General features: G+C 40.6%; 1 protein-coding gene and 1 non-coding gene across 2 annotated transcripts; both read right to left on the bottom strand.

Annotated features, from left to right (window-relative positions):
- Window positions 1-662: 662 nt before the first annotated feature.
- Window positions 663-4,281, bottom strand: LOC137734601 (uncharacterized). Its single transcript, XR_015964893.1, has 2 exons — window positions 3,651-4,281; window positions 663-2,264 (listed from the first exon to the last, which is right to left on the bottom strand). It is a non-coding gene; the product is annotated as an uncharacterized LOC137734601 (transcript).
- An 11,445-nt stretch (window positions 4,282-15,726) lies between these two features.
- On the bottom strand, window positions 15,727-24,167 carry LOC137734665 (protein transport protein SEC16B homolog). Its single transcript, XM_068473924.2, has 14 exons — window positions 24,031-24,167; window positions 21,619-23,823; window positions 21,164-21,487; window positions 20,216-20,326; window positions 20,011-20,133; window positions 19,685-19,861; window positions 19,325-19,450; window positions 19,090-19,224; window positions 18,574-18,701; window positions 18,346-18,454; window positions 17,715-18,248; window positions 17,156-17,281; window positions 16,755-17,053; window positions 15,727-16,648 (listed from the first exon to the last, which is right to left on the bottom strand). Exons 2-14 carry the CDS (start codon window positions 23,659-23,661, stop codon window positions 16,117-16,119), a joined length of 4,767 nt encoding a protein of 1,588 aa, XP_068330025.2. The 5' UTR covers window positions 23,662-23,823; window positions 24,031-24,167; the 3' UTR covers window positions 15,727-16,116.
- Between the last annotated feature and the right edge of the window lie 291 nt (window positions 24,168-24,458).

Genomic DNA, 24,458 nt, shown 5'->3' with positions numbered 1-24,458 from the left:
TTTAAAATTGTAGAAAAGAGGTTCTAGCGTTGTTTTTCTTCACTTGTAAGTTGAGATGTCTTAGGTTCAATTCTTGTCAAAGGTAAAGTTGAACAACATTATTCTGGCTAGCTCAATGTGAGACTTAGTACTGGTTTGGTACTGATGTGCTTTTATAAAAAGTGGGTATAAAAAAAATGAGTTCAAAAAAGTGTCTGGTTTAACTTAAAAACAACTTATTTTCGTAGTTCACAGTTTTGGATGACAAAAAGCTGAAAACTTGAAGCAGCAGAAATGAGCAGAAGCGGTTTTTATTAAAAGCACAGCAATACCAAACCAACTCTTAGCCCACTTCCTCACTCCTTTAGGCTATCTTTGATGGAGAGTGCTAAACGTCAGAAAATAAAAAAATGACCTGATTTGCACAAAAACTCATCTCCAACCGTTGACTTGGCTATTATTTGGCCAAAGGGAAATCAGGCTAGCCCATTTCTTAAGACCCAACTTCTCAGTTGCAATAATTGATTCAAATTCAACGATTAGATTTGAAAACATGCCACGGTAGTTTAACTAAATTAACCAGTAATATTGTAAACACCCAACTTCTTAACCACCCCCTCCTCCTTAGTGTAAATAATATTGTTTGTTAATATATATATATATATATATATTTCCAGAAGACATGGCTAATCCTCAACATCCCACATCAAAAAGTAAATAACCACGGAGTTCAATGTCACGTAAAACTTTACTAGGGCTTAAATTAGTGCGTCTTATTCGGTCATAAACATGTCAAACTGTATCTATTCCGTTGGCTTGGCTCTTACTTTTCGTTGTCGAACTTTGGCTCCTACATTTGGCCTTCGGGTTGTGGCTGAACAAATGAATCTGAGGAGGCAGCAACTTCGCATTCCTTGCTCGATGGTGTTCCAGAAACTTGCTCGCTTGTGCCTGGATTTGTTGACGCCGCAGCTGTAGTGTTTATAAGACCACTTGCCACCTTCGCTTCAAACTCTGAAGTTTCATTCCCAGTGTTCACGACTGCATTCCCGGCCGCTGGGGTTGCAGAGTATGCCTGGACAGATTGCAGCAGACCCTTGATTTGCTCTATAACCACGTTTTGGCTTCCATCTTGACACATCGCTTGTGCTCCATGAATCAGTGAATCCAGTTGATTCTGGGTCCCCGTGCTTGTTCCTTGATCTGGTGCCGCAGCTGATGCTGCTCCTGGAGGTGGTGCTGTCCCTTGTGCTTGGGTTTGAGATAGCACATAATTCATCAACAGTTGCGCCAGGAGGGCCTGAGGATCATTGACAACTTGATGGACCGGGGGGGGCAGCTGAAGTTGATGCAGCATTTACATTGGGTGGGTTAAGTGCTTGAAGCCCCGCATCTCCATACAAAGCACGGTGGCCATGAAACCGCTTGAGGGTGGCTAGATGCTTTTTACCATTTACATGACTATCATAAACCACCTGTGACTCACACTTCACATTGCACAATTCACATATAAAAGGAACTTGTTTTGGTTTGGGAGGCTCAACTGGTCTTCTGGATCCGTCATTAGTCCTCACATACTTACCCCCTCGACCCCCTCGCATCCTACGCTTAGAACCTCGTCCTCGGCCTGCAAACTGATCGCTGGAGTTGTTCCCAGGTTCTGCAGAAGCTTCAGCATTTGCGCCGGTATCCTTCTGATCTGTTTCATTTCTACTATCATCAGTAACTACTCCAGTTGTTATATTTTCTTGTAAGGGTTGTTTTTCCTCAAATCCCTCAACTCTCACAGGGACTTCTGTTTTTAATTCAGTGTTAGGCATTTGAGCATTCTGTTGTCCAGTATTGACTTTGTTGCGTTTCTGCAACTCCTCATGTACCAGCATATTTTTTTTGTGTCGCTTTCCATTTTTATGCTGCTCAAGGATTTCAGGAGTGTTGCAGTCAACCCTACAAAGTTCACACCAAACCATACGAGGAGGTCGCCAGAATGAAGCAGAAGACACTTGTGTTGGTACAGGTAATGGTGCCTGCCCAGGAACCAATGCTGAAGGCGGCTGTGTTAAAGCAGCTACACCTTCAGCAGGTACAGGTATTGAATTTGGATTGGTTGATGCAGCACCATACTGTTGAAAGTGCCTACCACCACCCTGGCCACGTCCCCTACCACGGAATGGGGGTGCTGAGCCATCTGGTCTAGAACCATGGTAACCAAAATGGCCCCGACCACCTCCCCGGAAGGGCCTATTGCCCCTCCTACCTCCACCTCTATATATAGTTTGCCCAATCTGCAGAATAGCATTTAAGGATAAAGCAATCCATGTAATGTTTATTACTAATGCTTCCATGAACAGAAAAAGCAAAAGAAACAACAACTTTGAAATAAAATGCACAAAACAAGCACAAATATAGATAACAATCGACAATGACAATAAGAATTCTTATACTGATACATTCAAAAACACATACGAAAGAAACAATAAATCTGACAGAAAATGTTTTTAAGTAATTTCTGATAAGGGGTAGGCAGAACATGAATAAGGATTCAATTCAAAAACGCAAACCATGTTAACCAATGGAACCTGAATAGAGAACCTACAAACCAGATGTCTCGATTCATTAAAGAATTTAGATTTTTGCATCAGTTACTAAATTAAAAACAAAGTCGGATATACTGAATTAGAATCAGAACAGGTAAGGACCGCTACATACTTTTCCCAAATTGGAAAAAGAATGAAAACAAGTCTTCATCAGGCCAAATAATAACAACAATCATCTTCAAAAAAATTATCCTCATGTGCACACCGGGTACAAGTTACATCCATCGTAATGTAACATGTGCGAACATACTGTAAACAGTACGATAGATTAGCAAAGGGAATCCCACATCAAACGATGATCATCTAAGGTTATACCAATTTCAGGTAAATGTATCCAAGATTGAACTTAATATTCCCCAATAAGGATGAAACCGTTGTGTGAAGATCCGATAGTCTAAGATCAGTTGTAATTATGGAGATATCCAATTGCAGATCCTTTTTTAAAAGCAAAATTTTGAAGACCAAAGTAGCACCAAGGCTACTGGTTTTCTGAAAAGCAACCTGCGATGCAATTTGAAAGCAGAAAAGAAAACACTAATATACTCAAAAAGAGATCCTGATACATGTCAATACAGCCTCTTATAGACTTGTTTATTGCTTTGGCATGGAGGACATGCGCGCCCACCATGCCAAAAAACAAAAAGAAAAATACAATAATCTTGATGATGAAAACATAAATGTCTTTGAGGAAATGGCATGCTATCAATTGATGTAGAATGCATTTTTTGGCAATCAGTTTCTGCGACTCAAGTTCCACTCCTTTTGCTTATCTAGTTACAGTCAAAACTAAATAGCACGAATTTTGTCAAGATATAACCTTCATATCGAAAGCCAAAAGTTCCATAAATTCACCCCCACCCGAATTTCACCAAATGAAAGAAGACATTCGAGAAAATATATAACATGTTTTAAAACAATGTTCACACTCTACAAATCAAACTAAATGCGAAAACATGCCCCGAACTGGCCAGATAAAGAGAAAAGGCATCATATTATTATAAGAACAAGAATTCCCACTGCCTAATAACAAAAAATGTTAAATTGAAACCAGAATTAAGAAAACCAACCACTTACCGGGGGTTCAGCAGCCCGCTGCGCCGCCTCGATGTTCCCAGTAAGCTGCGAGAGCTGCGAAAGCGCTGCCACGGCCGCTGGATTCAACCCACCATAGCCCGAGCTCGAATCCACCTGCTGCTTCTGATCCTCCGCAACCCCATGTGGGTAATACGCATTCTGCAAATGGGTCGGGTCAGGATCCGCCGTTTGTGGTTGTTGGGGCGGAATTGGGACCCCGGGAGGATGAATCGAAATGGTTTCTTGATGGTATTGGTGGTGGTGGGCCGTGGCGTCGTGGGAGGTGGCGTAATCCTGGGTGGTGGTGGTGGGATTGTAGTATTGTTGGTATTGTTGTTGGTGGTCGGATTGTTGGGGGTGATTATAGGGATAATAGGCCTGGTAGGATTGGTCGTAGGATTGGATTCTTGAGGGATCGAATGATTGCTGCTGCTGGTGTTGTTGTTGTTGGTCTTCTTGGTGGGTCTGTGTGTAAGAGTAATCCATGGTGACGGTGTTTCTGTATTTTCTTGTGCTAAGAGAGAGATCTCTGTGCTCTCTACAGTCTACATGCATAGGAGAGCTTCTATTCTATTACCTAATTTCTCTGCGCAGGGGATTTGTGTTTTATTTTGGGGAAGGCTTATGTCATCATCCTTTTTTTCTTTCTTTTTTCTATTTACAGGGAATTTGGGATAATTCACAGAATTGGCTAACCTAACTCGGCTACCAAACTATTTATTCAGGCCATTTTTAATCAGATTGGCTAAATATAAGTTCGTCCAGAATTATGATCTTATAAAAAAATATTGTTAAATGAATAGCGTCAAATTATTTATATAATATTTCCAACTGAAAGAAATAAAAAATAGCTCTTCAATAATTTATTATTTTTAATTTTGTTATTTAATTTTATTGGTCAATTAAATTAAATTATCATATTAAAATAAGGTCATCCAGACATATCTTGAGTGTTACTTATCGCTAAAAGAATGTGAGAAATTGTGTAGAAATGCCATTGGTACTTTTATAGAAAAAAAATTAGAATTTTTTTAAAAATTTTTTGGATTCCATCTGGGAAAAAAAAATTAAATAAAATCAATGCCTAAATACGTCAGTTGACGTCGACTAGCCATTGCTTGCTAATGTCAACGAGCTGGAGGATGACAGATGGGCCCCAAGAAATTGGTGTAACAACATGTCCCTAATTTTACTGCTTTATTAATTTTAAAAGAGTGACTTGACCAAAATGCCCCTTGATGCAAGATTGTTGACTTTTGTTGATTGTCATTTTGTGACGCGTACGAGCTACCATTTTACTATATTCGTGTAGTACTCGTTACTAAAATGCGTGGGCACAAGCGGAATCAAAATTGGAGTTACGGACAAAATTTTACGGAACTATAAACATGAGGGTACTCTACTAATTTTGCATTTTAGAATTTTGGTCCTTGATTATTTTAATAATTTAAGGTTGATATTTTTAATTTTTTAATAATTTTCTGGCCCATGGGGCCCATACCCACACTGAGGCCCATATCCACACCAAAGTCTCCCTCCTCTCTTGCCATGTGTCCTTCTCCCCCTTCCTTAAGGAGTCTTTCGCACTCTCTCTGGATCTCTCACTTTAATCCCTTTGCAACCACCGGCGCCGAGGTCAACGTCCACCAACTTGCCATTTTCTCCGATGAGCTCCACCAAACCAACACCTGAATCCTCTCTTTCTCCCTCTTGTTAGTCCATCTCTTTCACACTCTCTTTGCTCACGGCTAGGAAGCCGAGCTTCATTTGAAATCCGAGAGGATTCCGGCGAGAGTCTAACGAATCTAACCAAGGAAAGGGTTTAGACCAATTGTTTTGCTTTCCCCATAACATTTTAACGATCGTTGGCTCCTTATACACGTGTTTTAGCGACAATTTGGTGTAGAAATTAACTCGGGAAGCTTCCCCAATTTTTCTAGCAATGACGTCGCAAGTTACAGGCCTTTTTTCGGACCAATCCCAAAAACAACTCAATTTGATTTTGGTATAAGATCATTCTCCTCTCTTTGAGCTTCAAATCCATGTATAATTTGCTGAATTGGGTTGTATTTCGAGCTTGAACCGAGCCCTGGGATTGTTGCCTAAATTCCACCCACAACCTGAAAACGGGTCAACCGAACCTATGAACCAAAAATGGATCCATGAACCACCCCAAACCCGTGACCCGTTAACCCTAATCCACATCCGACTCGGATCTATTTTAGAATTTGAAAGGAGTTAACTTCCGGTCAACTTTAACAGAATATTTCGTCTGAGGATAGAATATTTTGTTAAAGTTAAATGTTGACCGTTAGTTAACTTTTTCGAAATTTTCTCAGAAACCCTCTCAAGCTAATTTCAATGCCCCAAGTATGTTTTTGGCATCTATTTAGTGAAATTCTAAAGTTTTAATGTAGTTGACCAGCTCGGCAGCTTGGTTGGTTGACCATTGACTTTTTACAAAATTTTCCCAAGACCCTTCTTAGCGTATTTCGACGCCCTGATTTCAAATCCGTACTCCATTTCCCCAAATTTAATCATTTTAGTTGAGTTTTACTAACGGATCCCAATATTATGTTTAGGTGCAATTACTATCGAAGACTCCAGCTTCCCTAGTCTGAACAGCTGCGACCTCGCAAGTATTTGTGAGTGGGTCTTTTCTTTTATGTATATATTCAGTTTCTATAAATATTAATAAGCATTTTCTATGGGATGCCATAATTAAATTAACATTTATAAGAAATGTCGTATTGTTAGGAAATTATAAAATAATCTTATGGGATGCACATGTAAGCGTACAATAAGGGAGAATTAGACTTACGGCTATGAATAGTATTATGTTGACTAGAATTATCGAACTACTATGGCATGACCATATTTACGTTATCTGTTCATCGTGTGCTACACTGGTGTTTGTACTCACCGAGGCCAGGGCTAGTCTTTATGCGTTTGTTCACATCGCACCATACGTTCACTTTGGATCCATTGTAGGTGCCAGTCCTATCCTAGATTGTTATAGGCAATCAGGACTCGTATGTAATGTGCATAGCACCAGTCTTCACGTGATTGTAGTACTAGAGCATAAATTATTTCTTTACACCCAGTCTTGTTCATGTTAGAATACCTCTGAACTCGTGTGTCAGCATATGTCATGAGTACTTGATACATTCGTTTTTGTGAGATATTGTGGTTGCCGGATGTTATGGTTTATTTACGAAATATGGTGAAGTATTGCATTTTCGAGATATTACTGTTTACGGTACATATTTTCATACTATACGTAGTATGCTATGTTTGAAAACTATACTTGTTTTACCGCGAGGGGTTATTACCTTTTCGGAATGGTTTTTACAAAACTTTATTTTTAGGCCCATTCACCCTTATTTTACGCCCCTCCAAGTTTTAATGGCATAACTTTTGTGTCAACGAGGATTCCTAGCAAATGTTGCTTTTGGAGATTACCTTCGATGGTATAATTCTTATCCTACATTTACTGTACTTTATTTATGCTCTAACATCACGTGTGAATGAGGTTCAATACTACTCACATGCGCACTCTTGCATTTAGTCATTTTAGGTTTAAGTTTATTCATATTTTTCCACATCAACACACTTTATGGTTTCATCACCTTATAGGTATCGGCCAGCACAACTCGATTCGGAGTCCAGATAGACATTCTGGGTTGGGGTGTGACAATCAGGTTTGGAGGGTGGCTAGAAGTAACCAGCCTGTTAACCTTTTGGCCTGGTAGGTTCCATGCATTTTTGGACCAACCCTCCATTGAAGATGAGTTTTTTTACCATAACTAGCTATTGTTTTTGCATATAGCCTTTTAGCCGTCTCCCTTGGAGATGGCCTTATATAGCCAAATATAAGACATCTCACCTATAAGCAAAGAAGAATAATAATATTGAAGAAGGGAAGTTAGGCTCCACAAAATGAAATCTTGTAAGTAGATACCAAATTCGTTGTTTAGTAATCGAATTTGTGACCTTCTATCCACAAGTAAAGGTGGCATATCAACCTAGATACTCATTAAGATCCATTTAGTTTGATTTCATCTTACACCATCATCACTACCAATCTCACCTCCATATTATGGTGATATCAAATTAATGAGTATTAATGGGTACTCATTAACAACCTAATAGGTTGATTTGCCACCTTTACCCACAAACAAAGAGGAATACTTAAGTACGATTTATATTTTTGTACTAACGGCTTTTTTTCTTTGAGCTAACTACATTTTACACCATTAGGTTTTGAGTGATTTTAAAAATATGCCCCCATGTTTCAATTTCTCATATAACACCTTTGAAGTTTTGAAATTGTATAAATTTATTATGTTTTCTTCTAGTTTGGCTATTTGGTCCTTCATTTAATTGATGATTTGAAAAATGTAGGACTCATTTCTGAGTTGACATGAAAGCTACACTTTCCTCACATGGACAAAAATTAGTCATCATGGAGATTCAAATTCCCTCAATGATTCATTTCTAATCCAAAATAATAACTAATCACAACGTTTGGTCCTAATGGTGAAGCTTCTAATCAACCTAGAAACAATCTCAGATTTGCCATAATCAACAATATATTAAAGTAGGCTTTTTAGCCAAAATGGTTCCTGAGATTTGCATAACTCCTCACTTTGGTCCCTGAGATTTGAAATCAATACAAGTGGTCTTTGAGATTGTCCACCATCGATCATTTTTGTCCTTTCGTAAATAGTTATGTTAAAGACAAAACCACCTCAATTTAATAAACAATAGGCCAAAATGATTTGATAAAAATTGAGAGTATTTTTTTCATTTATCCTTATTTGATGGAGAATTTTCACATAATGACCAAAATGATTGATGGTGGACAAACTATGGGACCAATTCTATCAATTTTAAATATCAGGGATCAAAATGAGGAGTTATGCATTTCTCAGAGACCATTTTGGATAAAAAGCCATTAAGTATCATACGACCAAATAGATGGAAGGCATAAATGATATAATCTCCAAATCTTGTGGTGCATTATGAGAAAATTGAAACTCCATGACCTATTTTAAAAATTACCCAAAATGTGGAGGGTATAAAATGTAGTTCACACCTTTTCCTTCTCCTTTTGACAAAATGGAAGCATATTTTGATACTAATTTATGAGAAGGAAAAGGAGAAGGAATATAAAGTGGCCCAGCCTGCTCCTGCCGAGCAGCCCACTCTCGCGGCCTAGCTTGCTCCCACCGAGCAGCCCACTCTCGTGGCACAGCCTGCTTTCGTGGCACAACCTGTTCCCGCTGAGCAGCCCACTTTTGTGGCCCATCATGCTCTCATGGCCTTCCTAGCAGCCCAAATCGGTCCAAGATTAGTTCAACCATCACGGCTCCAAATTTCCGAACTGATGATCGAACCGGGAGCATGTTCACCATATTTTTCTACGGATTTGACATTTCCCAACTGAAATCTCGTGCCCGAAGTCTACCACACTTCCACTGCTCAAGGAGATACATTCCTTCCAAACTCTCCCAACCCAAATGGAAAACAACACTTGTCTCGACAAGTCATAGAGTTGACAAACGCCCTCGCACAACAGATGACCTTGGTGAACCAGTTCTTGCAGTGCACTGAGATACAACGTGCCTCAGACCAGGTGTCCCAAAGTAAGACAAGGGCAAACGAAGAACCTCTTCAGTAGCGTCTCTGCAAGCAGCCACTCGACCAGCCACAAACCGAGCGTTCGGGCAGAGTACACTCCCGATTGGGCTCCCGAGATAACGTATACTCTTGTCTTAACGCGTGGAAGAGCGTGCACTCTCGACTAGGCCTACGGACAAGCATACACTCACGGTTGGGGCCACATTCTGATAATCAACATGAGCAACCTTCTAAGCGAATTGTTCATTCACGGCTAGGCCCGTAAGAGCATCATCCACATCACATCGGAGTAGGCAGCATGACAGACGGAGAGAAGCAGTCGCTCAATCCGGCTCAAGTTCAACCAGCAGCCTATGAAACCCCTCGCCTACTAGGAACGTACCACATTCATTGCATCCGCGACATAAACGAGCTAAACACATGAGAGAGCAGCCTAGATTAGCAAGTCATGGCTAGGGGCAGCCGAAAGCTCCACTACCCAAACAAAGACAAATCCAGGAAGAAGTAGAGAGACTCTTGACTAAGCGATTGTGTGATTTCCAACGCAAAGAGGTCACCGACGAGTCACTACAACGGAACGTGACTAACATAAGTAGGTCACCCTTCACAGAAGAGATCGAGCAGGCAGAGCCTCCACGCGAGTTCAGCATGCCATATTTCACATCTTTCAAAGGGGATGAAGACCTGGAGGAACATTTAAAGAACTACCGAAGCGCAATGATCTTCTATCGAAACAACTACAATCTCATGTGCAAGATATTCGCCATCACTCTACAAGGCGAGGCACAAGATTGGTTCTACACCCTGCCGCCACAATCCATCCATAGTTTTTACGAACTTTCTTTAGTTTTCACCAAAGAATATTCATCATATCGCTCGATCAAAAAGAAGTCTGACCATTTATTTAACGTCAAGAAGAACCCAAAAGAGTCGCTTTGTGATATATGAAGAGGTTCAAAGCAGAAAAGGGAAGGATAGTCGGATGCAACGACTCGATAGCTAAAGCAGCTTTCCAAAAAAGACTTCTGGCAGACTATCCACTATTTGGAAAATTAATCATGAAAGAAGATTTAACTCTGGCAAACTTCTTCACTCTAGCAAAGAAGCATGCACTTTGGGACGATGCTTGCCAATGCACATTCAAGGACTTGAAGAAATACTTAACATCACTTTCCTACTATCCAAACCGGAAGCAGAAAATGACTGATTCACATGTTTGATGGTATCTGAAGCAGCAATAAACTCTACCATCATACGAGAAGAGCTGGGGGCCCGACAACCTGTATTTCATAATTCAAAAGCTCTCCTTGATGCTAACAGAAATGCAAAAGCTAACTTTGGTGATAGTTGTTGCAACCCAAAAGCTTAAGTTTTACCTTCAAACGCACGCAGTCATCCTCATGACGCATTATTCCGCTCAATCCAAATGCGCGACGATAAAGGCGTAGACCCTGGCGGATGCAAAGTTTTCTGATTAACACAACAACTCGGCCCAAAAGACACGCCAAGGGCAGATGAACACTGGAATAACACACTCGGAAGCAAGTTTTGTCCTCGTCGCCCTAAAAGATTCTACAAAGGAGCAACATGTACCGGCAGTTGAGCACTACCTCTTGATGCGTGTCACACAGCCCTAGCTAACCCTTGCTCCATAATTTAGCTCTAGAATGGTCTGATACCGGCATTTGAGCATCTCCTGCTACGTGTGACATAGCCCCAGCTCCACGAATGGAAATGAGTTAGTACAAAAGTATGACCACTGCCAGCGCTACAAGCCGATACCAGCACTGCCTGCCAGCAAGCTACACCCGCATACGAGTCCTTGGTCATTCATACAGTGGGCAATCGACCTGGTAGGACTTATGTCGCCTGCTACTGAGGGCAGATGCATGATGATTGTGGCAACCAACTACTTCACCAAATGGGTAAAAGCAGAGCCCAAGACGACCACGACTCAAACCAAATGGGTAAAAGCAGAGCCCAAGACGACCACGACTCAAACGGACATAGAGCACTTCATATGGAGGAACATCATTTGTTGATTTGGCATCCCATAGTCCATCGTAACTGACAATGGCCCGTAATTCATAGGCAAAGGTATGGTGAAGTTCTTCCAAAAGTATGGCATTAAGCAACATATGTCTATGCTGAGATATCCTCAAGGAAATAGATGGGCCGAAGCATCTAACAAGATGATCCTCTACTGCCTCAAGAAATCCCTTACCAACAAGAAGGGAAAATGGCTAGACAAACTCCCTGGATGTCTACAAGCATAACGCACCATAAAAAAATGAGCAATCGGTAAGACTTCTTTCTCTTTGGAATTTGGCTCAGAAGCAATCATTCATCCCAATATCATCAAGTTAAGTATCACCGCTCTACTACTAAGAATTAAGCAAAACAGTAAGGAGATGGCCATAAGTTTAGATCTGGCAGAGGAGAAGCGTGAGCAGACCATTACTCGCATCGCAACCTACCAGCAGTAGCTCCTCTCCAGCTACAACAAAAAGGCGAAGATCCGGCAGTTCCAGCCCAATGATTTAGTCCTAAGAAAATCCTTCATCATTGCCCATAGAGAAGGCTCCAAAAAGATGGATCTCATCTAGGAAGGTCCGTACAAGATCAGCAGAGTAGACGGCAAGAATAATTACACCATCGCCACCATGAAACGACAAAAAGATCTAAAAGTAGTGGAACACTTACAATTTGAGGAAATACCATGTGTGACCTCCCACTACATCAAAACCCGAAGACTCAAGCAGCTCGATGGGGACCACTTCACAAGCCGAGGACTATCCAGTTGTTATGCAGTTCCTACCTTACAACTAAGTTCTCGTTCATTTCACTCGTTTTTTAATGAGGAATTCAGAAGTAATCATAACTTGGCTCGGCTGCATGCTTACAACAATTGGTCACTTTTGCACTTCAAAAGAAAACCGCGCCCTTCTTAGGGACTCATTGCAGGAATTGCACCCCTCGAGGGACCAACTATGCTCTCTAGTGCGAGAGGGTAAACCAATTCCCCAACACCCACATGGGTTAGCTCTCCAAGACAGGAGGATAAACTCTACACTTCAAATATCCAGATGTGGATGAGCTTGGCTGCCCTAGTATAACTAGATGCATGATGGCTTGCGCCGGGATTCCTAGAAGTAGCCACAACGATCTTTTTCAAGGCTTAGCTAACTGAAGGATTTTGGGTCTCTTGGCCTAATCTGTAGGGAATTGGGCCCTAGAGATGGAGAGGGCACATTACGCAGTACATCCGATGAACAGCTGCCCTGGAACCCTAAAGCTGCTACCGAGTGCACTAAGGTAGCCTATGGTTTCCAAAAGACTGCCTACGGCTTGCCCTTTGAGCAGTAAAGCCATGCTAGACTTATACAACCGTACATTCTTATGAAAGGTTAAACAAGCTAGCATGCATATATGAAGGTTTATCCACTGCTGACATGCTACGTAGTCGATAAGCTTCACCTCTGCCAAGTGCGGAACAACTTACACCAAGTCCTAAAGTGTTATGATACTTGCTACGCAACCTACGGAATTGGAGAAAGGCAAGGTTAATAACCTAGTGGTTACGCGAATTTGCCTGCTTCTGTAAGTAAGGCATCCGGCTGCCAACTCTATGGCTAACAACTTTGCAAAGTTCTATACCAACACCTACGGTTGCATAGACTACATGAGCTTGTCTGCTTATAGAAAAGTAGCACACCTGCCATTGGTCTATAAAGTCTAAAGGTTAGGGCATGAACAAAAGAAGCAAAGATGAAGAAAGCGAAGGAAGAATGTTTATAAACAACTTGAAAAAGGCCAAAGGAGTTCAAGAAAAACAAGAACTACAAGGAAAAACAAAGAAAATCCTAAAGGCTACCTAGAAGACTACACTCCAGCAGCTTGGACATTCCACGACTACTCGGTCACCACACCTTCAGTAGTAGTGACGCCCTTAGCAGCGGCATCATTCAGTGCTTCACCCTCGGCTGCCCTAGCCTGGGCACCAACTTCTTCAACTACTTCACCAATGGAAGCCTCGAAAGTAAAAACAAGCAAGTCTTCCAAAGAAATAAAGAAGGTCTCGAAAGCTCGAACCCACCATTCTCACCCTTCAGCTGCTCATTCTCCTTGAGCAGACCAACACGGATGCGTTGTAGCTCATCCACTTCCTTCTTCAAACTTTCGTTGATCTTTAGTACACCTCGAAGTTCCAACACTTAGGGTTCAAGCATATCGATGATTCTCTTAAAGTGGATCACTTGATGATAAGCAACAATCAACCCTTCATCCTTTGCATAAGCAGTGAAATGAAGCTCAGAAACTGTAAACTCAAGATCTTGAATCTGAGCCTTGCTATATATGCATATATATGCATCATAGCAAGCAAAGTAGTCCTTCTATATTGGGTCGTATGCTTCACAAAGGAACTTGGGCAAACAAACCTTTCTAACGCCATTAACAAACTTGGTACAAGCGTCCATGTCTTCAAGCAGATCTGGTTTCAAGAGCACACAGATCTCAACAGTTTCCCTAGAAGCAGGCTTAGTGGATTTCTCATAGCTGCCCACACGAGCAGTCTCTTTCCTAACAGGTGAATCAGTTTCAACAGCAGAGGGAGTGGGCCTTAGCGCCACTTTAGCAGCAAAGTCCACCTTATCGTTCTTCATAATAACAAGCCTTTCCGAATAAGAACCGGACTTAACTCCCAATGGACGTCTTGGCATAGACTTCAGCACTGAAAGCATAACAAGACATCCACACTGAGCAATATTATCAACAATCGAATTAGCCATTCTAGACATAGCAGGCGCCACAGGCTCAGATTTAACAGCCTCATTTTTCTTCCTATTGGAAGAAGTCATGTCAATCACAGGCTTCTCGACAACAGGTGGACCCTCACGAGCAGGTGAGGAAGTTTTCGGTTTTTTCTTAACCAGCATCTCTTGAGCAGACGGGGAATATCTCTTCCGCCTCTATCTTTTTTACCTTCTCTCGAGAGAGCAACCCACATTTCTCCTTGCGAAAAGAACTAAGTATCATTTTTTCTCTCAGACCAACAAGCAGAAGACCTGCATGCCCAGTGTTCCAGCAGCCCATGAGGCCCTCGACCTCCTCATCTCTTTCAATCGTAGGCCTGGCCCCCGTCAGGTCCAAGAAGCCAGAAGACATGAGCCCTGCGACTCGCTTAACATTACACCTTAGCGCCTTAATCCGCGACCACAGCCGCGCAAGCTGCCCTTGGCTCTAGCCAAGCCGAGCAGCCCAAGCAGTTATCCCTACCACAACACCTTCTCAGCCCATGCCAAGCCAACTCCTGGTCCCTGCCAGCCGACGTGCCGCACCACCCCAACGGTTGCCCCGCGACAACACTATCCAAAGAGAAGACAAGGAAAATTAATTTTTTCTTACCTCGGTGCGGCGTGGAGAAAACAAGAAAGCAATGAAAGACGATCCTTTGCACGGGCAAGATATAGAAGATTGCTAGAGGAAGGGGAACAAATATCCTCTAAGCTCTCTCTCTCTCTCTCTCTCTCTCTCTCTCTCTCTTTTGTAGGGTAGAATAAATCACTCTCCAAAGTTGATTTAATAACCCACTTAAGGTGGACTTAAATAGGCTTTGAGAGAAATTTATTTCCCTTTCCTAGAAGGATCTAACTTCCTATTAAAGACAGAATCAACATCAAAATAGGAAACAATCCTACGTTTCCTAAAGCAAGAAGGTCTTTACACCTGTTGCCCTTTTCCTACGAGTAGCCCAACAGGTGTAGGGGCATTTGTGGAGCCAAAATATTCATAAAGCGGCACATGGATTTTTGGATTAAGAAGACAAAAATACCGTTGAAGCATATCAGGGTTTCTATGGGCGAGTAGCAGACAATCATCCTCAACCAAGTCAGAAATGCCCAAAAAATGTAACAATTCAAAAATTCATCTCATCAAATCCTTGTACAAGGTAATCCCTAAAATTTATTTCACCCCATATATCTTTTACCTCATTTCTCTTTTTTAGCTAAATCAATTAGCTAATTATTACATAACCTAATTATCTATTTATTCTAAATATTCTATAACCACCAAAAATTCCCCTTATGTTTAATTATCCAATTAATACCTATTAAAATTGGCTAATTAAACCAAAATTAAACCCAAAAACTCACCTAATGGCTGGCCACTCTTTCTCCAAAGAGGACCGGCCTATCCCTATAAATAGGCTTCCATTTTCACCAAAAGAAGATTCCACACTCGCTAAAATTCTCCAAAACTCTCAAAACACTTTTCTCTCTAAATTCTAACTTTTGCATTGGAGGTAAGCCGCCACCCCCCCCCCCTCCCCCCAAAAAAAAAATTCATCGTGAGCGCGTAAGGCTGTTGGTCTTGACCTAAGGTGTTATTTGTTTTGTAGGTGCAATTTTGTCCAAGATCAAAGAGGAAGAAATTTGCATCCACAAATACGACTTTTTTTTTGAACGAAAATAAAAAATAAAAATTAACAATGTAGGTTCTCACCTGCAAAGATTATTGATTTGGCAAAATTCTGAATAACATCCATCAAGGGGAGTAATGGTATATCTAATATATGCAATTACGTTACGCTACGAGACATTCCCTTCGAAAATTGGTACAACGGCTGCTTGCTTTGTGTTTCCTCAACGCAAACTGATTGCTGGTTTCAGGTATATGTGTAACTTCCTCTAATGGGGGCAAAGGGACTTCACCAAAAACCTGAACTCCCGTCTGCGTCATCACCAAACTTGCACAAGGATCCGGTGGCAACGCCCCCCACTATAACGCAACGCTCTATAGATTTACAACTATTCCCTACACCTCAGAGTGCAACTTCTTGAAGGTCGTCTCCAAAACTGCCACCACTACTTGGAAACTGCATCGGTGGTGGTGCACCGCTGTGTATGCGTGATGGTGGAGAAAGACCAAGAGATTGTCCTAGAGGTTTTATTTCATTCCTCGTAGAAGGATTGCTAGCATGATTAAGGCTTCCACTCCACGATGCTACACGGCGGGATTCATGGGGCTCATAGCTATTACCATTTCCCATATCTCCGGCTCTCTTTTGTACAATGTTATCCATACTGGGAAACCGCTGCATAGTCATTGAAGACGATGTTGACGTTTGTGGAGTGGAAAATGCACTCTCAAATGATTTTGGGGGATTGTTGTTGGTCACCGTAGGTTCATGTGTGCTTTCTCCCTTTGTTTGAACTGTCTCTTCATAGGAAGTTACTGGAGCAGGGACGAAAATCTTGGGTTTGGGACCACCCCAAGGTTTAGCAGATGGAAGAGATGGTGACTGAAATAGGTTTGCTGGCGTCCCGCCGCCTTTGTTGAATGTATCAACATACCTAAGGAAATTTGAACACAACTTAGATTAAGTGACTAATCTGCACTTAAAAAATAAGTACAAAGAAGAGCAATGGGGAAAGACAGAAAGAGAATCCAGGAGTCTACCTTGAGCGAACGCCCGTACGTCCACGTGCAGAGAACTGGTTGGAACTGGGTGGAATGAGTGGTATTCCAGAACTCGGTTCAGGGGACATCAGGCTTGGGATTTGTGACCCATTAACTGCAGGGAAACTTTTGGTTTCCAGTGCATCATTTATATTGTAATCTTGCATTCTATTCGGGAAGGCTGCAATCGGTGGTGGAGGTGGCAAGGCTGCTTCCTTGGCTGGAGGTTCAACACCTTCTTCAACCCATTGCTTAAGTTTCTCATCATAGTAAAATTTATTCTTTTCACCCAATTTAGCCTTCAGAGCAACAAAAAACAGGACAACTTGTGAGGTTAAACTGAGAATATATCTCCAAGAAAATCCCATCATTCAAACATAGTAAAAGGAATGTTTAAGTACCTGTCGGGATCTTTTCACAAATCCCAGAGTCTTCTGAAATATGCCAAAACCAAAACGAGATGACCCGGTAGATGTTGATGCATTTTCTTGCGGTTTAGAAGATTCCACTTTCTTGGATGAATCAACCTGATTGAACACAAAATAATGGCTGTAAAATTTATTTCCACCAGTACAACACAGTTCAACTACGGAAATCAAGTGTTTGTTAGTATTGAGGTGAAATGTTACCAAATTGGGAAGATTGGAACTTGCTACACATGAACTATAACGAATATGAACAATTTGCACGATCTACAAGTTGTTGCTTTGATGTGAATTTTACCGTGAACATTTTCAAAATATGGAATACATTAATATAACAGTGGTTTACTCTATCACTTCTCCAATACTGTAGCACACATTGTACACTGTGAAGTTCAGTGGATTATTCATTTTCCTTTTTGCTTGCACATCGAAACCTCCCATTTACTTGTGAATTCTTGACAAACTCAAGTGATTTATATAATGAGAAACAAGGTCTAATAAAATAAGACTAGTGCCAGAAAAAATAAACACGTACCTTACTTGGGCTTCTCCCAAAGTCTGGTTCCGATATGCTTCTATTGGGCACATTTAGTTGATTGTTCTTGGCAGTCCATTCGCTTATTGGCTCCATCGATGCTGAAGGCATTAACGGAGACATAGCCATTGTTGATTGAGTATTGGGTACACTTGGTTCTGGTATAAACGAAGACACGGCCATTGTTGATTGACTATTAAGTACACTTGGCCCTGGTACAAACGAAGACACGGCCATTGTTGATTGACTGTTGGGCACACTTGGGCCTGGCGTAAACGAAGACACAGCCATTGTTGATTGACTATTGGGTGGACTTGGGCCTGGCATAAACGAAGGCATAGCCATTGTTGATTGATTATTGGATAGACTTGAGCCTCCTGGTTGTTGAGCATGCTCATTACATTGGGCAATGACTTGTGATGTTGAGGGTGCAGGTGGAGGCAGGCCGCCAACAACACGATGAGCAGTATTATCAAATAATGTGAGCAATTTACCCATCAGTTTGGTCGGAGCTGAATTTGTACTGTAACCACCCTGTACAAAATGTTTTATGTAAGAAAACATATAGAAAAAAAAAAAAGAAAAAAAAAAAAAAAAAAAAGAGGAAAAAAACTGGATTTTGGAGAAAAACCTGCTGATGGGCTCTTATCCGTTCCTCTAGCGATGACACTAACTGTCTCCATGTGTCCACTTCAGGTGCTCGACCATATTTCAAAGACTTTAAAATTGCTTGACAGTATCTGACCAAACATATTGTGTAATAAGCTAGAGGCAAATAATTTTTTTTTAAAAAAGCGACCACTTTCAAATTTCACCCTTAAGAATAAAAAGGGTCTAGATGAACAACAGTTATACTTACTTCAAAGCATCTGCAACTTTTCCAACTTCTGCCAACATGTGGGCATAAACAAGCTTATACGGCTGAAAAGGTAGCAGGAGAAACTGAGAATTTCCAAGAACCCTTGAGTATTCGTATAATTCTGTCCTCTGTCAATATAAAGTTTGGCTCAGTTAAACTCGGCTAAAGTAGTAAAACAAAAATTAATAATAATAAAAATAATAAAAGCAACAATAAAAATAACAGCAGCAACGACAAAAACAATAATAATAATAATAATAACAATGACGAAATACAGTTATTTTCTTCTTTCAACGGTGATACATGCTCCATATACAATTTAAAGAGCAAAAATTTTAGGGGATCCAGAAATCAGTATAATATAAACTCATTACATGTCAATTACAAGTGCAAGAAATTCCTGCATAGATTGACAATTGGTTTCTGCATCATTAAGTCTACAAAGCTCCTAATTTAATTCAAAGTTCAATACAAAAACATATAACAAAAAATAAAAATAAAAATAATGTGGATCACCTGGATAGCCTCAGGACTGGCGTATGTTCGTGGATATTTCAAGTGATCTGCACCAATAAGACACAGTCTAGCACTGTCTGAATATGCCTCAAAATTGGCTTCTGCAACCAAATAACATATGTGTGCAGGAGTGTTCTGCAGAATGCTTTCAGTCAGGACAAAACCAAATAATATAACAAGTTTCGTATGTATAAAAATAAGAAGGAACTCGATCCAAGAAACACACAACATATACCTGTCCCCTTTCTTTCCATAGGCAATCTCCAAGATGGATGATAACAAGCTCATCATCTTTTGTTCTGTTAGCAGTTAAGATGGCTAAATTCTCTTCCCATTCATCCAACATGGAATTGGCTCCAATCTGTGGTAAGGAATAGTCAAAATTTAGGCAAAAGCACACAAGGAACTTCAATGGTCATGACTATTCAACACAAAGGCAAGGTTTTCACTTCAGTTTCCTATTCAGTTGCATAACAAAAAAATAAATGAATTTAAACGAAGATAGAAAACACACAGGTCAGAGTTTACAACAAAAACCCAGGTCTATGCCTACATGAATAACCCATTTTGTCTGCACCAAATAACTGTAAATCACCTGTGTGCGCTGTTGTGAATCTTGGGATACATTCATAGAATTATGTAGGCTGCTATCTGTAGTGGCATTGGAAAACACGTCTGCAGGCTGCCTAGCAATTAATAAGCACAAAGTCCGCAATGGTGATCCTGCTGCTAACTGGTTTAGTGCCATAAGTTTCACAGTATCGCTATAAAACTGCATGCAACATCGAAACAAAACCAGTTAACATTACTATAAAAAACAAATTCTAAATTAGATCGGACAAGCTTTCTTAGTATGTTTTTATTATATAAAAGGGATCGCCCAATATAAATAAAACTGAGAGATGATTTGATTGCAAGAACCTGTTCACCAAGCTGTGATGCAATGACAAGTGCTGGACCCCACAATTGACCATTCTGTGAACATTGTAAAGCTTCTTTCTTCCTACCAGAGACAAGAAGATTTTGTACCTCAAGAGCAGTCGCCTAAAGAAAAAACACATTCATTATGGAAGGCATTGAAAATTTATGTGTAGAGAGAGAAAGAGAGAGTTAGAGTATGACATACTTGACTTTGTGCTTCAGAAGGCAAGTTCTGTAACATAAGAGCACCATACTCATTGCTTCCCTTAGCAGAGGCAAAAAGCTTGGCAACGGCAGACTCCGGACTATCAGATTCCTAATTATATTTTTACAGAAGTGGTTAATAATCATATCACATGAGAACTGGTGAACCCTCTTGAACAAATAAAAAAAGTTCTTCATTTTCAATCTTCAAAAGAATCATTGAAATGCAGAGGATTTAGGGTTGAAATAGATACAGTTTGTTCTACAGAAAGCTCACACCCCAAAAGAAAAAGCAAAATAAATCGTAAATCACCAATTTCACTAATGTTAGGATGGAGAGGGTAATACAGCAAGATAACAACCAAATATACAAGCAAGCTGTCAGTATACACGCAAGCCATCTCTTTGGTTTTTCTTTTCCAACGGTAGAGAGCTTTTTGGTTTTATCAATGGCCACAATACTCCAACAAAAAGAAGAATGATTTTCTTATAATTTAGTCCCTACATTTAGGGATTATACTATAAGGACCTCTCATTGCAGACAATATTCCTTTATGACCCAAATATTCCCTTAAAATCCCTAAATGAGTCCTTGAAGTTGGTGGTGGAGTCCCTACACGGGCTCCCATTGCAGACGCTCTTGTACTCTCCTATGATTATTTAACCATAATTGGCATACTATTAATGTTGTCGCATGAAACTTAAGTGACAATTATCACTAAATACAACACTTCTAATGAGAAAATCCATCAATTGAGCATGCCCCATCAAGGAAGATGTATAACCAGCATAATTAATATCATAGAATAAAAACTAGAAATTCACAAATTTGCCAAATTTCCAATATTTATGACTCAAATTGAGAATGATAATCACGCAAATAAAATGTGATGAAACATCCAAACAGGTCATATATAAACAGTCATTTACGAACCACAAATTAAAGTACCTTCAATGCTACATCAGTGCCAAAGGGAGATCGAAGTTTTCCATAATATTGGCATCCTATTTTTAGTAAAGAGAAAAGCAACCTCGAATGGTCCCTTTTTCTGACATCCATAGAAGCAGTTACACAGTTTGCAATATTGTCGTCTATCCATTTGTTTACTTCCCTACTTCCAACACTCCCCCCAACCAAAGGGCCAGGGTATGACTGTTGGCACAATGCATGGAAATAAGCACAACCATCATTTCCAAAGCTTGCAACATCAGTTTTGTCCACGACAACAACTTCCATCAGATTGAGAACATTAATCAAACCTCCTACAGAGTCCTTCAAATAACAAATAGAAAAGAAAACGAAATTAAGGCCTATGCCAACACCAGACATTTGAGTAGAAACATGTATGTATATATAAGTAGGTATGTGTCACGGGAAATTGAAATCAGAAGGTAAGGCTTGACCTGGCTTCCATATATATTGCTATTATCTTTCATGGTTATAAGTTTCCCACCAAATCCAAATGTAACTAAAGCATGTGGAGGATGTCCTGCAGATGACCTCCCTGCACTTGCTTCATGAGAAAACTGAGCTTCCCTTTCGATTGGTTGCTGTAAAAATTGTACTGGCTTGTGACTATCAAAGTTAGCAGGTGAGAAGCGTGTCACTTGGTTTGGCTCCTTAGCTTGATGATGATGATGAGATAAGTTTCCAGCAGGATTAAAGCTTTCAAACCCTTGAACCCCACTACTTAAATCGTAGCCATGACTTGCCGGTTGATTAAGAGCAACGGATCCAGAAGGATTGAACGCTATTTGTTGATTCACAGAATTGGTTACATGCCCAGTTGAGAAATACTGGGTCGCGTACTGCTGTGTCTCAGTAACACTAATAGTGTCACTTGCAGAAACTTTCTGATTATCCCACATGCTCGCATTTTGCTGATTGTAGGTGTTCATAGAGCCATCCGAGTTTGCAACATCTGAACCATGATTCTCCACGTTTAAATTGTGATATTGCTGATTATACTCCACACTTGTTGACTGGTCAAAAGCTGGAGTTGAAGACTCCAACTGCTTCCATTCTTGGGTTATTGTGTCATAGTACCACCCGGGGTATTGTGGATCAAAAATCATATGTGCAGGGTAGACTGTGCTCCCGTTAGAATGTTGGTTCCAGCCAGAAACAGCGCTAGTTTCAGATCCCAGAGCCGCACTTTGAGAAACAGACTGCGCTTGTTGCTGTAAATAATAAACATCTGCTTTCTGGTCTGAAAAAACATTGTCTGCAGTTTGAGAATTCACATTTACCTTTTCCTGAACATTTGCATTAATGTTCAAATCTGCACTTGTATTTGCATTCACATCATAGCCCTCCAACTGATACCATTGCCTAGTATTTGGATCATATCTCCATCCCGGATAAAGGTTATCCCAATTCTGGCTACTATTTAACTCCTGCCCATCTGTACTTTGTTCCTTAACAGCCCCATAGTGTTGACCTCCTTGTTGCTGCCCATAACTAGAAACACCAGCAACTGAGCTCTCCAAGGCACCATCAGTGACATTAGACGTGGCCCAGGATTGATCTGTATTACCCAAATTTGCAAATGGGTCTCCGGAGAAATCTCCAAAGTCACCAGAAGGATCGAAACCTGAGTTAAATGAAGTCCATTGAACTTCTTTCACACCTGATGCCAAGCTCGTATTCAAGTCCTGCCCATCTAAATTTTGTCCCTCAACAACCCCATAGCGCTGACCTTCTTGGTGCTGCCCGTAACTAGAAACACCTAAATCAGGAACTGAGTTCTCCAAAGCACTGTCAGTGACATTAGACTCGGCCCACAGTTTGTCTGGATCACCCAAATTTGCAAATGGGTCCCCTGAAACATCTCCAAATTCACCAGAAGGATTCAAATCCAAGTTAAACGAACTCCATTGAGCTACTTTCACTCCTGATCCCACTGATGCCAAACTTGTATTCACCGTCCCAGTCACTGAACCTACCTTCCCTTTATCTTCCAATGCCTCAGCCTCATTTGTATTACCCGCTTTATCCTCCAATGCACTAGCCTCATTTCTATTATCAGCCATATCATCCCATGCACCAGCTGCATTTCTAATGTCGACTCTATCATCCAATAGACTAACCCCCTTTCTATTATCGGCTATATTATCCAATGCACTGGCCTCATTTCTAGAATCAGGTTTCATCGACTCACTTTCTTTAACAACTGCAGGGACCTGACTGACACCTAACTGTTCCACCACAGCCCCATCTTCATGACCCAATTCACCATTAACCCCAAGACTAGCATTGCCGCCCGTGTCTACTACTCCCACGGGACCTGCTTCTGAAATACTCAATTTCGAAAAAGCTTTGTCATCGACAAACTCTTTCTTCTCTACCGGTTTATGCACAGATTCAGTAAAGTCAATGTCATCATTAACCAATCTGTCAAAGAAATCCTCGTCTGTATCCTCCACCTCAAATGGAGAACTCGCCATCTAAACCACACCCTAAAACCCTCCAAATCAACCTCACTCTATCCAATCAAAAACCCACTTCCCCAAATTTTCTTCAGCCGACAAAATTCAGTAAAATTGAAGAACCACAGCATTCAGCCACTGAAAAACTTCAAAATTCTGAAATTTACTACCATTTACCATCTGAAACAAAATTAATAACGGCCAATAAAATCAAGAAAAACAAAATCAGGGTTCTAGCAATCCAATTGAAATCTGAAATTGACTTTTCTCTGGTGTGTAGGATTGAATAGTTGGAAATTAACAAAAAAAATAAAAAAGCGATTCAGAGAGGACTGAATTAATATTTAATAACACTAAAATTCTGGGTTTAAAGAGTCATTAACTTACAGGTTAAACCCCAATGATTTCTGGGGAGGGAGTGGATCGGAGTCTCCATTGAGCCAAATCATGGATCTTGCAGCAGACTCAAAGCAGAGCAGCAAAAAGATGAAGGCAGCGCACCAAAGATGTTTGAATGTTTTTACGAGTGTGTCAAAGTTTGGTTTGGTATATATGTGGCCACGTGCCAATCGTCACAAGAGTTTTTTAGATCCACGTGATGCGATCTACTCCTATTGAAAACATTTCTGTCGGTTTGTGTCCGGCTCTGTGAACTACGAGTTTAACACCAATTTAGAACGCATTATGTCACTTAACTTGTTTTAACTATGTAAAATATCATTGTATATGAAATACGCTGTATTTTGGGTGTGTCGGGTAAGTTGTTTATTTATTTTGAAAATGAGTAAACTGTCATTTGACTCTTTGAATTATTT

Source organism: Pyrus communis, chromosome 7 (assembly GCF_041283825.1).
Source record: "Pyrus communis isolate YQ-2024b chromosome 7, ASM4128382v1, whole genome shotgun sequence".
Taxonomy (NCBI): domain Eukaryota; kingdom Viridiplantae; phylum Streptophyta; class Magnoliopsida; order Rosales; family Rosaceae; genus Pyrus; species Pyrus communis.
Note: the sequence above shows the minus strand (reverse complement) of the source record. Positions and strands in the feature narration are given on the sequence as shown.

What these genes read in the sequence shown, in the direction of transcription:
- LOC137734665 (XM_068473924.2), bottom strand. Translation starts at nt 23,661, where the DNA reads ATGGCGAGTTCTCCATTTGAGGTGGAGGATACAGACGAGGATTTCTTT. An exon ending in CATCACAGCTTGGTGAACAG is followed by an intron (nt 19,862 to 20,010) that starts GTTCTTGCAATC and finishes TGTTGCATGCAG; the next exon opens with TTTTATAGCGATACTGTGAA. An exon ending in TTGGGAGAAGCCCAAGTAAG is followed by an intron (nt 17,282 to 17,714) that starts GTACGTGTTTAT and finishes GTGTTCAATCAG; the next exon opens with GTTGATTCATCCAAGAAAGT.